Source organism: Hyaena hyaena, unplaced genomic scaffold (assembly GCF_003009895.1).
Source record: "Hyaena hyaena isolate Hyena2069 unplaced genomic scaffold, ASM300989v1 scaffold_394, whole genome shotgun sequence".
Taxonomy (NCBI): Eukaryota; Metazoa; Chordata; class Mammalia; order Carnivora; family Hyaenidae; genus Hyaena; species Hyaena hyaena.
Genome location: NW_024081026.1, coordinates 351,619 through 368,666, shown reverse-complemented (window position 1 = coordinate 368,666; position 17,048 = coordinate 351,619). Strand labels below are relative to the sequence as shown.

Below are 17,048 nucleotides of genomic sequence, written 5' to 3'. Positions count from 1 at the left end.
GGCTCCAGCTGCTTTAGCACAGAGCCCGACGTGAGGCTTGAACCCATGAACTGTGAGACCATGACCTGAGCCGAAGTCAGATGCTTAACCGACTGAGCCACCCAGGCGCCCCATCTTATGCTTTTGATTTTAGTCATTCTCACAAGTGTGAGGTAATAGCTCATTGTGGTTTGGATTTGTATTTCCCTGATGACTAGTGATACTGAGCATTTTTTCATGTGACTTTTGGCCATCTATATGTCGTCATCTTTGGGAAAACGTCTATTCAGGTCCTCTGCCTATTTTTTAATAGGAATGCTTGGAGGGCTTTTGGTGTTGAATTGTATAAGTTCTTCATATATTTTGGATATTTAGCCCTCATTGGATATAACATTTGCAAGTATCTTCTTCCATTCATTAGGTTGCCTTTTTTGTTTTGTTGATGGTTACCTTCACTATACAAAAGCCTTTTATTTTGATGCAGTCCCGGTAGTTTATTTTTGCTTTTGTTTCACTTGTCGTGGGAGACATATCTATAAAAACGTTGCTAAGTCTGGGAATTTATTGCCTGTGTTTTCTTCTAGGATTTTTTACATTTGAAATTTCAGGTCTCATTGTTAGGTTTTTAATCCATTTGAGCTTATTTTTGTGTATGGTGTTCGGAAGTGGTCCAGTTTTCCCAACCCCATTTATTAAAGAGACTGTTTTTTCCCCTGCTGTATATTCATGCCTCCTTTGTCATAATTTACCATATAAGTGTGGGTGTATTTTGAGACGATCTATTCTGTGCCCTTGATCTATGTATTTGTTTTTGTGCCAATACCATATTGTTTCAAAAGCTACAGTTTTGTAATATCTCTTGAAATCTGGAATTCTAAAACCTCTAACTTTTTCTTTCTCAAGACTGCTCTGGCTATTCAAAGTCTTCTGTGGTTCCATTCACATGAGTAATCTAGTTTTGTGAAAAAATATTGTTGGTATTTTAATGGAGGGGGAGGGGTTCACTGACTCTGTAGAGTACACTGAGTAGTATGGACATTTAAAAATATTCTTCAAAATCATGTCCATTTGTTTATGTCACCTTTAGTTTCTCTCATTAGTGTTTTACAGAGTACAGGTCTTTTACTTTCTTGGTTAAGTTTATTCCTAGGTATTTTATTCTTTATGGCTTGTAAATGGAATTATTTCATAATTTCTCCTTCTGCTATTTCATTAATAATAGTGTGTAGAAACACTACGGACCTCTGGGTATCACTTTTAATTCCTGCCACTTACTGAATTCATTTATTACTTCTAGTAGTGTTTCAGTGGAGTGTTTAGGATTTTCTATATATGGTAGGAGGTAATCTGTAAATAATGACAGTTAGGCACCCATACTGGTAAAGAAGTTTCTTTCTTTTCCTTCACTGACTGCTGTGGCTAGGACTTCCAGTACTATGTTGAATAAAAGTGGTGAGAGTGGACATCCTTGTCCAGTTCCTGATCTTAGAGGAAAAGCTCTGTTTTTCCCCATCGAATATGATGTTAACTGTGGGTTTTTCTTTCTTTTTAAAAATTTTTTTAATGTCTTATTTATTTCTGAGAGAGAGAAAGAGAAGCATGAGCAGGGGAGGGTCAGAGAGAGAGGGAGATAAAAAATCTGAAACAGGCTCCAGGCTCTGAGCTAGCTGTCAGCACAGAGCCCGACGTGGGGCTCGAACCCACAAACAGCGAGATCATGACCTGAGCCGAAGTCAGATGCTTAACTGACTGAGCCACCCAGGTGCCAGAACTGTGGGTTTTTCATATATGGCTTTTATTATGTTGACGAATGTTCTCTCTACACCCACTGTGTTGAGAATTTTTATCAATAACAGATGTTTAATTTTGTCAAATGCTTTTTTTGCTTCTAAGATGCTCCTATGATTTTTTTATCCTGTTTTGTTGATGTGGTATATCATGTTGACTGATTTGTGACTACCGAACCAACCTTGCAACCCAAAGTAACCCCCCTTTGAGTGTCATGAATAATTCTTTTAATGTATTCTTGAATGTGGTTTGCTACTACTTTGTTGAGGATTTTGCATCAATGTCCATTAAGGATATTGGTCTGTAGCTTTCTTGTTTTGTGGTGTCTGTCTGATTTGGATACCAGGGTAATGCTGGCCTCATAGAATATATTTGGAAGCTTTCCTTCCTCTTTTATTTTTTAGAAGAGCTTGATGAGAATATGTAATACCTCTTATTTAAATGCTTGGCAGAATTCATCAGTGAATCCTTCTGCTCCTAGATTTTTATTTTTTGGTAGTTTTTTTTCATTCCTGATTTAATTTTGTTACTGTGATCAGTCTGTTCAGATGTTCTATTTCTTCCTGGTTCAGTCTTGAAAGATTATTATATTTCTTGAAATTATCCACTTTTTCTAAGTTATCCAGTTTGTTGGCATGTAATTTTTCATAGTATTCTCTTAAAAGCCTTTTTATTTCTGTGGTATCAGGTCTGTCTTCTCTCTCAACTCTGATTTCATTTATTTGGGTCCCGCTCTTTTTTTTCTTGATGAGTCTGGCTCAGGGTTTCTCAGTTTTATGTTCTCAACCAACCAACTCTTGGTTTCATTCGTTCGTTCATTTTAGTCTCTATGTTATTTATTCCTGTCCTCATCTTTATCATTCCCTTCCTCCACTCACCTTGGGCTTTATTCTTTTTTCCAGTTTCTTTAGATGTAAGGTTAGATTGTTTATTTGAGCTTTTTCTTGTTTTGTTTTGTTGTTGTTGTTGTTTTTGAGGTCAGCCTGTGTCACTCTGTTTCCTCTTAGAACTGCTTTCACTACATCCCCAAAATTTTGGACTGTGTTGTCCTTTAATTTTCGCTGGTCTCCAGTGTAACTTTTTATTTCTTCTTTGATTGCTTCACTGACCCATTGGTTGTTTAATATCATGTTGTTTAGCTTCCATGTGTTTGTTTTTTCCAGTATTTTCCCTGTGATTTATGCCCAGTGTCATACCATCGTGGTCAGAAAAGATGCACAGTATGATTCTAATCTTCTTAAATGTGTTGAGACTTGTTTTGTGACCTAACGCAATCTCTTCTGGAGAATGTTGCGTGTGCACCTGAAAAGAATGTGTATTCTGTTGTTTGGGGATAGATGTTCTGTGTATATCTGTTATGTCCATCTGGTCTCGTGTGTCAAAGACACTGTATCTTTATTGATTTTCTGCCTGGATGATCTATCCATTGATGTGAGTGGGGTGTTAAAGTCCCCTATTGTATTACCATCAGAGTCTCTCTTGATGTTCATTAACATTTGTTTTATGTATTTAGGTGCTTCAGTGTTGGGTGTATACATATGTATAACTGTTATATCATCTTGTTGCAATGATCCTTTTATCATTAGCTAATGCCCTTGTCTCATTATAGTCTTTGTTTTAAAATCTATTTTGTCTTGATAACAAACATTGCCGTCCCAGCTTTTCTCTGTTTTTGTTTTTTGCTTTGCTTTGATTTGCATGGTCAATGTTTCTTTCATCCCCTTCACTTTCACAGTGTATGTCTTTAGGTCTGAGGTAAGTCTCTTGTAGGCAGCATATAGATGGTCTTGTGTTTTTTGTTGTTGTTGTTGCTGTTTTGCTTTGTGTTTATCTTTTCTGCCGCTCTCGCTGCTCTTCTTGGCGTATTTAGGCCAGTCACATTTAACTGATAGGTATATACTTATTGCCACTGTTATTTGTTTTCTGGTTGTTTTTGGAGCTCTTCTCTAGTTCTTTTCTTGCTCTCTTCATGATTGATGAGTTTTTGTAGTTGTATGTTTGGCTTCTCTCTTAATTTTGTGTGTATCTATTAGAGGTTTTGAGTTTGTGGTTACCAGGAGGTTTATATATAATATCCTAAGTAAATAGCCTATGTAATAGTCTATGTTAATTTCATGGTCATTTAAGTTCAAACATATTCTTAAAAGAAAAAAAACCTTCCTCCCCTTCTCTTCCCTTTTTACCCCCTTCTTCATGTTTTATGTATATTCTGTTATATTTTGTATCTTTTGATTCATATTTTAGTGCAGCTCATGTAGCCATTTCTTCTAAAGCCGGTTTAGTGGTGATAAACTCCTTTCTTTTGTTTGTCTGGGAAATACTTTTCCCTTCCTTCCAATCTGAATCATAACCTTGCCAGGAAGAGTATTCTCAATTGTAGGTTTTTTTCCCTTTGAGCACTTTGACTATATCATGCCAACTCCATGCTGGCTTGCAGTTTCTCCTGAAAACATCAGCTGACAGTCTTATATATGTTTTCCTTCGAGAGGAAATGTTTTGCTTCTCTCTTGCTTTTAAAATTTTCTTTATCTCTAGCCATTGACATTTTAATTATTATGTGTCATGGTGTGGAACTTCTTGAGTTCATCTTGTTTGAAATGTCCTGTGCTGCTTAGACCTAGAGGTCTGGTTCCTTCCCTAGGTTAGGGTTGTTTTCAACTATTATTTTTTCATATAAATTTTCTTCCCCTTTCTCCATCTTCTTTAGGGACCCCAGTAATGCAGATGTTTGTCTGCTGGACGCTGTCCAAAAGACCCCTTAACCTGCCTTCTTTTTTTAAATTCTTTTCTGCCATTCAGCTTGCGTTCTTTCCAATACCCTGTCTCCCAGATCGCTGCTATGTTCTTCTGCCTGTGCTACTCTACCATGGATTCCCTCTACCATGTTTTTTATTTTGGTTATTGTATTCTTCAATTCTGATTGGTCTTTTTAATTTCTGTCTCTCTATTGAAGGCCTCGCTGAATTCTTGTACTTTTCTCTCCAGCCCAGTGAGTATTTTTATGATCATTACTATAAGTTCTTTTTTTAAATGTTTTATTTATTTCTGAGAGAGACAGCGTGAGCCAGGGGAGGGTCAGAGAGAGAGAGGGAGACACAGAATCTGAAACAGGCTCCAGGCTCTGAGCTAGCTGCCAGCACAGACCCCGATGCGGGGCTCGAACCCATGAACAGTGAGATCATGACCTGAGCCGAAGTCGGATGCTTAACCGACTGAGCCACCCTGGTGCCCCATTACTGTAAATTCTTTATCAGGCATATTTCTTATCTCCATTTCATTTAGTTCTTTTCCTGATGTTTTATCTTGTTCTTTATGTTTGGAGCATATTCCTCTATTTTGCTTAACGTTCTGTGTTTGTTTCTGTGGATTAGGTGGAATAGTTACTTCTCCTAAACTTGAAGGAATTACCTTGTATATGGTCATCCTCTAGGTAGACGGTGTGTGCTGCGTAATCTCTGCTGGCTGGCTTGAGCTGTGACTGGCATGGGCTGGAGGTTCCTGGGGTACTCCATGCTGGGGGCACCCTGGCAGGGCAGCTGGATCTCAAGCACACGTCAGCCAAATGTTCTGGAGTGCCCTACACTGGGGGTGCCCTAGCAAGCCATCAGAAGCTAAGGTGGTATGGGCCTTGAGTCTTCTGGGGGGCTTTGTGCCTGTGACCTTAGACCAAAGGCTGGAGCTGCAGTGAGCGCTAACCAAGGATGTCCCAGTGTGCGCACCCTTGGTGGGTTGGCTGGTACTGGTGTGGGCTAGGGGTCCAGGGCTCACTGAGGCAGCAGGCCAGGACTGTGCATCACTCTGTGCTTTCAAGGTGTGTGGGAGGGGGAGTGAGCGGAGACTGCAGATCAGCCCCCTCCACCCAGAGAGCACCCCCACAGCTACCCTACCATTGGCAGAATTCTAGATCAGGCTTTTTTATATGCTAGTTGCTCTTTTAAACTGTGGCATTTTTTTTTCTTCTTTTTCGTGCCCAAGTGCATCGGGGGCTGATGTTTGCCTAGAGGACCTGAGCCTACAGACCCTCACTTGGTCTATGCTTTTAAGGTGGAGGAGGAACATAAGCCGTGTTGTTCTCCCGTCCCTCTGACCCAGAGAGTGTTCCCACCGCTCTTCCACATTTGGTGGAGTTCGAAGGGCTGGCTCTTTTATATGTTGGTCACTCTTTTAAAAATATTCTTTTAGGTTTATTTTGAGAGAGAGAATGGGAGAGAAGATTCCAAGCAGGCTCCCACACTGACACAGTTTAGGGCCCCACATGGGGCTTGAACTCACAGACTGTGAGATCATGACCTGAGCCAAAATCAAGAGTTGGGCACTTAACTGACTAATCCACCCAGGCGACCCCTAGCTAGTCGCTCTTTTAAACCATGGCTTTTTTTTTTTTTTCTGTGTCTAAGGACAGAGGAGTTCCAGAGCCCTCAGTACTTAACCTCCCCACTGCTGTTCTCAACTTCAGGGATGGGGTTCCCTTCCTTACCATCTCTCTTGCCGTTCTGTCTTTTGTTGTGCAGAAGCTGTTCAGTCAGCTCTTAATTCTATAACTAGGTGTAACTTGGTGTGTTCAATGGAGGGGATGAGTTCAGGGTCTTCCCGTGTTTCCATCTCGGACCAGAGCGAGTCTGAGCTTCTGCACCATGCCTGAGGCCAGCTTGGGCTCCAGGGCACTTAGTCAATAGTACAGCTTTTGAGTGGTCACAGGTTGGTCACTTCACCAGTGATGTTGTGGTCCCAAGTCTCTCAGTATCCTTGGACACCCTTTGCTCTATAACGGAAATGATAGTTCTCCTTTAGTGGGTTCTCGACCCCAACGTATTACAACATCCAGGCACTTCTTGGAGCCTGCCTGATCAGTTTCATTCGGTTCTGTGCTCTTCCCAGAATAGCTCTCCCTGCTGGAGGAGTCAAAAAAGCAGCAACCTGTCTACCGTGGGCAGAACCCACAGTGGTACCCAAAGGCTGAAGTAGTGCCAAGCCTCAGGTCTCTGTTGGAGTCAGGCCTACTGCATTGCTGTTGAAGCCTTACAGAGAGGTGTGTCCACTCCAGCGTCACTGACAGTGACCATGGAGGAGAACCCTGTTTGTGGTTAGCAGAGCATGGGCTGCAGTATTCAGTCTGAAAGAAATTTCCTAGGACTCATCTTTCCCTCTTCATTTGCCCAACCCTAAGTCAGCATCAAAGTAACAGTCAGTGGTAGGCTCCTTGTAGCATTTGTTGGGACCTGCTCGACATCCCCCTCCAGCTTTGAATATGGGACAATGGTCTCTGTGTGCTCTGCCCTTGCTGGCTCCTGAGGTACTGCCTGCCCCTATGGTGTACTTCCTTTACTAAACCTGCATCCTCAACTGTGTGATGGCTCCAGGACATCACTCGGTTTTGCCAATTAATGTGGGCCTGTTGTCTGCTTAACTCTTCCCAGTAATTTCATTTGGCTCCAATTATCATTCAGGCTGTGAACAGATCACCCTTTCTTGGAAATACGGTTTCCACTAATCCCTGAGGTCTGTTATTTGTATTTTTCTTAAACGATACAATCATCATCCTCTGTAATATCCTCCTGAACCTCTTCTTGCCCTTAAAGCCCATCCATGTTGTTTCATAACAGAGGGAATTCCTACATCTTTCCTGGAACTCCTCTTCATCGACCATTAGGTTTATTCTGTTTTAAAATTCTGGATTACGTTTCTTCTGGGGCTGATTCCCAAGACCCCCTTTTGGAAGTATGAGGACATCTTCATCTTGAATGGCCTTTTATATGGAGCTGGCTCCAGCCTTGCTTTAAACCCAGTCTGACCCCTGTCCTCATGGGCAGCCTCACGTACCCTCTAGCCAACCCGCATCTTCGTTCTTATCTATCCCAACCTCATATAATTCCCTTAACTCTTTACCCTACTCGTCTTCACCTCTTACTCCATCTTCAGCAGGTAAGTAGGACCTTCAGAGGAGCCTCCAAAATGTTCACCAGATAGCAATCACCAGTTGCGATTTCTTAGAAACTGCCAGGAAAAGAAGGCCCTGATTTACAAAGTAGTAGCTCATAGGTTAAATTCAGCTCACAGATCTTTTGTGATTGACATACACTGAGGTTTGTTTTTTCTTTCTTTCTTTCATTTGAATGCCTTCAGACAGAGTTCATGCTCTTGACATGCTGCCAGCTATTTCCATATTCTTTTATCTGGCCATTTGTGGCAATTTGTATTAACTAGATCAGTATCTGTCCCTATAACCAGTTCCTGTCCTGGTACCGCCTGCCAAACCTTTGGCCCAGATCTTCTAGGTTCTCCTTTGTCCCTCCCTACTAACCTCTGTCCTTCTGGCAGATTTCTCATCATTTAATGGAGACAGTATCCTTAACTGCTCAATCTGCTCCTCCTCCTCTGAGACCCGGCTTTCAGTGAGAAATTTCCCTCCAAGACTCAACCACCCTAATGATTCTATCCCATTTAAATAGGTCTCTGATCATTGCATTTGATTTTCTATTAAATCATTCTCCATTTTCAATCCTAATATCAGCTCTGGGAGAAGAGAGGTTAAATGTTTCTTCTCTGTTTCTTAATAGAAAAGACCATAGAAAGAACTAAAAATAGTTCAACTTCAGTGTTCCACATGTTACTGGTTCGTTGTATAATTCTTCATTTTTAGTTTCCGAAGAAAAGAATTTTTCAACCTCTGCTTTATCTACCTTTTGCAGTTGTGTGTAAGCACATCTACTTATTCAACTTAAACACTTCTAATAACAATCCTATCTCACCTTCCCAATAGGCCCTATTTTCTCCACATGCACATACAAGTTACTAGCACAGTATTGTAAATCAGTGTGTGCATGCTTTGCGGGAAGTTTTTTTATATTTGAAATAAAAACACGTTTAAGTGGCTACAATAAAATAGTTTTTGCTCACAGAGATTAATCAAAACACGGACAGAAACCTATGATAATTTATGCCAAATCTGCCACATTTGCATAGTTACTGGGTTTGCTGGGAGCAGCAGCTAAGAGCCGAAGTTTTAGTATTACTCTTTTATTATTGAGCACAGAGATCAATTACTTATAAAAGTTGATGTTCAGTTATAAATGGAAGTGATGACCTTTTTCATAGAGTTGAGAAGACCCTGGCGGCTCACTGAAATTCACAAAACCTACATGAATACCTCTATGGTTTTTGTTTTTTAACTTCATAGGAAATCAACGTGCTGACAGTCGCACTGGTCAACCAAGACCGGGAGAACAATATTGAAAAAAGAAGCCAAGGCTTAAAATCAGAGAAAGAAGCTTTGCTAATCGGTAAGGACATTATGCTCTCCTTGTCTGCTGTCTTAACCGGTATTAAAGTAATTCACCTCCACTTCGTTAACAATGCAAACAGCTCTGCCTTCTGGCCACAGGTAAGATGAACTTTGCCAAGATTACATTATACTTACATTTCAAATTAGGGATGTACAAACCAAGGTCGGCAGGCTGCTCTTCTGTACCCATGTGGGTTCATGGGCTGTACAACATAAAACTGAGTATGAGAAGACAGATTGTCATGCATCCCACATTTTACAAATCTGAATTCCAAAATTTAGACACATCACTTCCAACAGGAGGCCAGGCTGTGTCCAGTCCAAAAGTTCCCATTCAAGCCAGACCCCGAGGCTCAAGAGGCTGCATCCCGAGGTCAGGTCTATAATCCTGACGGTATGGGGACATCCAGACTCCCACTGCTGTGCAAATCCAGGGGTCCCTGCCCAAGTTTAACCAAGACAAATTACATAAGCTGGCCACTTAGGAAGGGGAAATAGGGATACTTTTCCCCCCCCTGGTCTGGACCAGAGACAAAGCTCTGAATGCTGCCTTTTGAGTCCTCATGAGCAGATCCAAAAGTAGTACTTATTCTTACAAGAAAGAGTTCTTGATGAGGATATGTTGGTGATGTGCCTGGGACCCTACTTTAGAAGCTGGTCTCTTTAGGGCCTGTCTCCAGAGTCCTCCTCACTCTGTAAGGCCCACCGTTGATTCAAGCTGCACCTTGGCACTGACCCTGGTGTGGGGTTCCAAGTCTAAACTGGCTCCTCCTTGGCACAGTTAAGAGTGAAGAATGAGGCTGTTGCACGTGTGAGACAAATTGTTCTTCCATAGTTCATATTCTGGCAAAAGGAGCACCTGGATACATTTTCTAAATAATGCATGCACTCACCTCAAAATGACAGGTACACCAGGGCCTGAAGAAGCTGGCACGGGAGGAATTAAATTCAAGACAGTCCAAACTTCATCCATCATATATAGATTTTCCAACTACAGGTTTATTGAATATGACATCAACTTAGAGATACTCTAAGGAAAACCAATTATTTTTTTCTCCTGATGATATACAGCTGCAATAACATGCCATGCACGAGTTTCATAAGACATGCTGATGTGTTATCAGTCCCAGGAACCCAAAATGAACCCATATGTAGTTGGCAACTGGACTTTTCTTCTCTTGGAAAATGTGTCAAACTCTGACAACGGTTTCTCTTTTGCTCAGTGTGACAAAGTCGTGATCTCCCCCGAGTTCGGGGTATGAACAAAGCACATGGTGATCAGTAGTAAATGTTCCTTCTTTAAGTCTGAATAATAGAGACTCATTCCCATGTTTTAAAACTTCAAGTGGTCTATGTTTTGTTTTAATTTCCCGCCTCTCACTAAAGATTGCTTCTCCTCATATATTCTACTCGGAAAACACAGTTCATTTATAATGTCTCCTAAATCGTTACTACACACACACAGTTTTTTCAACCATCTACCTCAAAATTTAAAAACTTCACACACCATAATTTAATAGGAGTAGATGAGAGGTTTCATTTATAACATCTTAACTCTGCCCATGTCTTCAGTATTAGGAAAAAAAATTGACACTTAGTCAAAGTGTCTGACTCTGGGTCTCAGTTCAGGTCATCATGATCTCCTGGTTCATAGGTTCAATGCCCACATCAGGCCCTGTGCTGATGGGGTGAAGCCTGCTTGGGATTCTCTCTCCTTCCCCTGCTCACTCTCTCAAAATAAATAATTAAAACCATTTATAAAAATTAGTAAGTCAGAATCTTCAATTACCAGTAGGCAGAACCAACACTAAATTTTCTAGGATTTTTCCACTCACTTTTGGTCTTTGGAACTAGTTTACCTATATTAGCAATTGACGCTCATTTAAATCAATGTATGAGAGTGTTTAGTTAGAAGGAAGGGCAGAGCCAAGTTTTTGATTAAAATAAGGTTAGGAGGTGGTTTTTTCTTCCCCCTTCATTTCTCCATTACCCCTCTACCTCGATATTTTATTTTACTTAATGAAAGTTTTAACACAGCTGTGATTTCCCTGGCCAAACCCTCCCCCAGAATACCTAGATACTTACTTTTGTAGTCAGAGAGATAGTAATCACCCAGAAGAATGCCAAGGTAGAAAGGAGTTTCCAAGACTGGCAGAATGGATCCTGCTAAAGGATATGGCTGTCTCCTGCTAAGTGAATTTGGCCATTCGTACTTTGTACAAACCTGAATGTTGGAATCACAAATACTGCTCCTTCAACGTCTGCAATATAGAGAAGGGCTGAGAAGGGGACAGAACATGGGTCCAGAGCTGCTTTGGACAAAGCCAGACAGAGAAAGGAGTTTCTGGTGCTGGACCTACTCTTTTCTGAAGAATATTTGTAGGTAGAATGATGCTCAGAGTCCTCTGGACTTCTGATATACGTGGAAAGGTTAGGAATACTGTTTGCAGTATTGCTGGAATCTTCCCTTGAAATAATTAAACCCATATAGAGGTTATAGTGGGCCTGTTCTAATCTAGCCTAGGAGGCCCAGGGGCACAGAAAAAAAAAAAATCTCCCTTGAATTGGAAATACTTATTAGCAAAATCCTCATCACATCTGGGTACCTGTAGTATAGCCTATATGCAAATATATTCAGATAACACCCTCTGGGGATATACAAATGTTATATAAAAATGCACAGTGGCACAAATCTTGATTTCCTGGAAGAAAAGGGGGGAGTGGGAAACACACGATTCAAATAGATTTCATACAGAGAGAACATAAAACTGAGGCTAGAACTTCCTAAACAACAAGCAGTCCAAGCTGTCTGTGATTATCGGTGACACTCATCTTTCTGGACAAAAGTTTGGGTTCTTTCCACATATTCTCTTGTCCTTTTCACACAACTGGAATCTTTAAGACATAGAATTTAGAGACACATAACAGAAGGTCGGTGGGATTTCACTGATAATATTACTTGGAGTTGTGCCTGTCCCTTGAGAGTTCAATCATTCTGCTCAACTTTCTGCTTGACAAGCAATGGGGATCTAGTGCTGTTCCCACTCAGCTAAAACAGATGGGGCTTTGGAAAGCACTTGATTATTGTGAGTTCCGGATTATCTTATAATCAATGCTTATAAATACAGGTTAACGTATCATTGGACCTAAAAGAATATATTTTTATGAGGGGCAGGCAATGCGGGGTACTCACTTACAGCTTACATCTCTATGGCAACTGCCCATTAGGTCAGCCCGATGCAGTCTAGTGTCTACGCCAGACCTCCTAGTTCACTTCACATATGGCCTCCACGCTGAGTTTGGCGTGCACTCAACTTGCATGGAATAGAATGAGACAATAATTTTGTTTTAGGACCAAAGCTCTGGAAACCACTGGCTACTGTTATGAAGAATGGGTCCAAAAAAATGTATAGAAGGCAAATAGCATTTGAGGAGATGCTAACAGTGTGACTCTGGGTCTGTGTCACTCCATCTTCTCTTCCTTTTCAATTAATTCTAATACAGTAGATTTCCAGTCCTAACAGCCCTGACACCCTGCCAATGCTAGTCATCACTGTAAATCACATCCAGGTAGAGTCAGAACCTTCTCAACAACTCTGTTTATAAAGTATCTGTTCTGCAAAACTTCCCCCAACTCCTGAGAACAGCCCTCAAATTCTTAATGGTAAGGCACACGTCTTCACAGATCATCCTGACACCGCTACAAATCAGCACGTTCACAGTACAGATGGCCAGGACGCTGCTCTCCGTCACCCCACCCCCACAGCCACATTTCTATCACTGTCACCATTTTGCATATCTGTGCACAACCCGTCTACATTGGAAGTGGAACACTCCCCCAAATACATGAGTATTAGGCAGATGAATGGGCTGTAGAGAAATACACTTAAAAAAGGTTAAATGGTGACGTTTTGGTGTTGTCAGTGAGTAGAACTGAGGCTATATTTAGGCCGCACCTGAGAAAAGTAATCTGGGAAGTGCGTGCTTCTCTGAAAGCTAGTGACCATAAAGAATGAGTCATTGACCTAAATCTTGTTTCCGAGACACAAATGTCCATATCAATAAATCAACAAACATTTGTCAAGAGCCTACTATAAAAATTACCAGCCTTCCTTGTGGAAAAGAATCATCTGGGCAGCCTGTTTAAAAGGCACAGTCTCTGGCCCCACACACAGGGATTCTGTTTATGATAAAACTAACTAGAATCCCAGGTGCTAGTGAAACAGCCACCTGGGGGACATGTTTTGAGAACTACCTGCCTGCCAGACGCCCAAACCCGTGTTTTGCTGATGGTGGCGATAAGATGATCTCTTCCCTCAGTTGCTAGACTAGAGGGGAAGAAAGCAGTGAATGACAATGAAATATGGTTTGTACTAAAATCAGAAACACAGAGAAAGGGCTACTTACCCTACGGATGCCTTGTCGGAAGAAAGAGCAGCCGCACGAGTCCTGAAGCGATGCATAGCGTCTCTCTGGATAAAAGAGGGAGTCGTCAAGACCATTTCAGACACAAGGAACAAATGATATAGTCTCAGGAGTTTAGTTAAAATAAGACCCACAGACAGACATTTAAACTTTTTTTTCTTTCAATTACAGCAACTAACCCTACAAGATCAGGTCCGGAACTCACCACAAAAGCAGCACAAACTGCTCTTTAGAAAATTAAAGCGTGTTCGAATCCCAAGGCGCTGAAAAGCTTCAGACCAAATCACAGTGTGGGATCACTACTCTCTGATCCCTGATTAGGGTCTGATTAGATGGTCTTTTTCAACTCAAGAGTCTGTAATCTATGAGGACTATTAGGAAAGGGGCACTGCCCCTTCGGCAGTGATTGTATTTGTAAGCAAAGGCTGATAACATCAACATATTAACAGGAACTCTACTACCTCATACCTTTAAAACACATACCTTCTCACAGTGGACGCTTCCCAACCCATAGATGCTTTATCACTCTGCAGCTGCTCAGCGTAGCCACAGGCCCGTGGCTTGGTGGGAGCCCAGACTCCACAGGGCGTCTTCCCTGTCCGGTGTCCAGGATCGTGCCCTCCCAGATTCCTTTGATGAGTTTTCCTCAGCTTAACCTCTAAATTTGGGGCTTCTTCAGGGTTCAGTCAATGAGTGCTTTGTCTTCAAATCCCATTTTGTTGCCACTGACTCACAAATTTATACCATCTCCAAATGCCATTTGGGATCTCCATTAGATGCTAATGGGCATCCCAAATCTAATAAGGCCACAACAGAACACTTGATTCCATCCTTTTCTGTGCCCTCAAGTGTTCCTCCCCTAGTACCCCTATCTGAGGAAATGGTACCACCCAGCTCAAGCCAAATACCGAGGGCTCCTCCTCTCAAGCCTATGCACTCACATACAGCCCATGTCCACTGCTCTTTGGTCCAAATCATTGCTTACCACTTCGGGTCTTGTGCACACTTCTAAATGGTCTCTCAGTTTCCTTTCCATCTGTTCACCAAACAGCAGCTTGAATGAAGTTTTAAAAATGTAATTCAGATCATATCATGCCCCGACTTAGAACTCTACTGTCGGTTTCCTGCTATATTTAGAATTTAATCCAAACCCGTCACTCTCATTCAAGGTCCTCCATGATCTGGCTCTCCACCTCCCTCTAAATGCTTGCTATATGACTCTCAAGCCAAGTTTATTCCTGCCAGCTCATTTCCACCTCAGGTCTTTTGCACATTCTGTTGGCTGTACCTGGAAAAATATTTCCCCAGGCTGTCTGTGGCTGGCTCCTTTTCATCTGACACAAGAAACTTTACCTTCACTTGACTTCCCGGGATAAAGTAACACTCCACCATGCTTGAACCTGTTGTGGCTTCTTCACTATGTTTACCACTATCTGAAAATTTTTTTTATTTTTAATCTTTGTGTTTATCCTGTGTTATTTACCTAGAATATAAATTCCCCAAGAGCAGGAACCCTGTCTGTCTTGTGCAGTGCATGTCCCTGGCACCTAAATGCTGCTAAGGAAATGTTGAAGAATGAGTGCATGAAGCAGTAAAAATCGAGTACTATTTGGCTAATTTAAGTGCCGCTTCCTTAGTCTTAGTGAGATCTAAAACTGAGAATAAACTCGATGATTTTGATGGAGAAACCTCAAAATGCTTTTACGTACCTGTTTAACTGGGCCTTCCCAATGAGGGGCTTGCCACAGGTTCTATAGGGCTGGTTTGTGTGTCCTTCTGGAGCCATTTGTAAGGCCCTGGGATGTGCAAAAAGTTCAAGAGTGCTGACAGCCTCCTCCACTCCTTTTTTATTTTCTTAAATTAGCTACTTAAAGTTGGACTTTCCTGGTTGGGAAACTCATCTCGAAATATGGAGACTTGTACGTCTCCATGGAAACAGCCAAGACCAACAGTTGAGTCTGTCTAACCCTTTGGAGATCCACCAGTTCAGTAATGGCTAAGGTCTCCACCCTCCGTTGTGAGGGTTTCTTTTTACCAAGCCTTTAGATCCCTCCCAGAGGACCATAAAACAGTCTCCATTTTCTGGGTTTGTAGCATTTTCCATTAGATTATGAGTTATATCTAACCTTTTTTTCCATTCTCAGGAAATATTCCGTTCTTTTAAAGGAACCACAAAGAGGCTTTAGTTGATTATTCAGGAAGCCCCACCTCACCCCGCCCAATGAATCCAATCCCAAACCAGGGCCTAGAAACTACATTTTCTCAGACGGCATGACTAATGCTTCTGTGACGATACCTTGATGGGCAGCAGCAGGGTGGGCGTAGGGAGGAGGATATGACTAATGTTTCCCATTTCTGCTGTATCTCTAGCTAATGCTGAAGAGCTGAGTTGCCATCCATGGGAAAAGATTGGGAAGCTTTTATTTAACTACCTCCTTTGGCCCCAAATGAATCCAGTGGCACCTAGTCTACTTTTATAAAGAAAAGCTAATGGCTTATTAATATCAGCTACCACAGCAATGGTTTTGAATATCCTCCTAAGGAAAGCTATTCATGACTGGGTCAGGATTTCTAATCTGATTTTAGAAAGATATATAGAAATCATACAAGCATGTTCCCCTTAACTTTATGAGCAAAATAATTTTTTTTAACTTTATGTTTATTTTTGAGAGAAAGAGAAACAGAGCAAAAGCAGGGGAGGGGCAGAGAGAGAGGGAGACACAGAATCCAAAGCAGGCTCCAGGCTCTCAGCTGTCACCACAGAGCCCGACACGGGGCTTGAACTCATGAACCATGAGACCATGACCTGAGCCAAAGTAGAATGCTTATTAATTCACTGACCCACCCAGGTGCCCCAAGCAAAAGAATTTAAATAAAAATTTCCATGACCAAAACATTCAGGTTGCTCTGTCCTTTGAATCCATAACAGGGCAGGAATCAGGAGTGAATAATGCCTCAAAGTTACCTGATTTTTGAAAGACTACTACATCATCAGTTAGTACTAGAGCCATTTTTAACATTCTTATTTATCCCCATTTACCTCTAATAGAACAGTAGAAATTTTAAACAAGTATACTGGCTCGTTTTAGTTCTAGAGGAAAAATTCATTCAGTATACACTTACTGTACATGTATACTCTGTTACCAGTACTGAACCAGAATACACAGAGACTGTCCGAGGGCAGAGTTCCCTGGGGAACCCAAGACTGGGCCCGGGGGACAGACGGTAACCAGTGAGGGAGTGTGTACACAGAGAAACGCCAACATCACAGAGGCAACTAAAGCAGCGGCTCCAGGTCCTCCCATTGCTGGTATCCCTAAATTTCCTCTTTCCACACTTCGTCTCCGAAGCCAAAGTTACCAACCTCTCCCCCATCCCCTCGCACCGATCCGCTTCTGACTCGTTCTGTATATTCTGCTGAAGACATTTAACTTCACATAACACTCCGTGGATGCTCACAGGAAAGGCTGTGGGTTATCTAGGAAGTGGCGATAAGTCTCTGTCCAGTGGAGATATTAATATGAAAAATGTTTTTCTCTATTTGCTGGGGCCTTTGGGGTGGTTTACTCATACA

At 41.7% G+C, this 17,048-nt stretch overlaps 1 protein-coding gene across 13 annotated transcripts in view; it reads left to right on the top strand.

The window, feature by feature from the left end:
* Positions 1-17,048, top strand: part of ENOX1 (ecto-NOX disulfide-thiol exchanger 1) — a 545,438-nt gene that overhangs the window by 513,918 nt on the left and 14,472 nt on the right. For all 13 annotated transcript variants that reach the window (XM_039251548.1, XM_039251538.1, XM_039251540.1 and 10 more), the window contains one exon: positions 8,945-9,047. In XM_039251548.1, the coding sequence (XP_039107479.1) occupies positions 8,945-9,047 (103 nt within the window). The remainder of the gene's footprint in view (positions 1-8,944; positions 9,048-17,048) is intronic.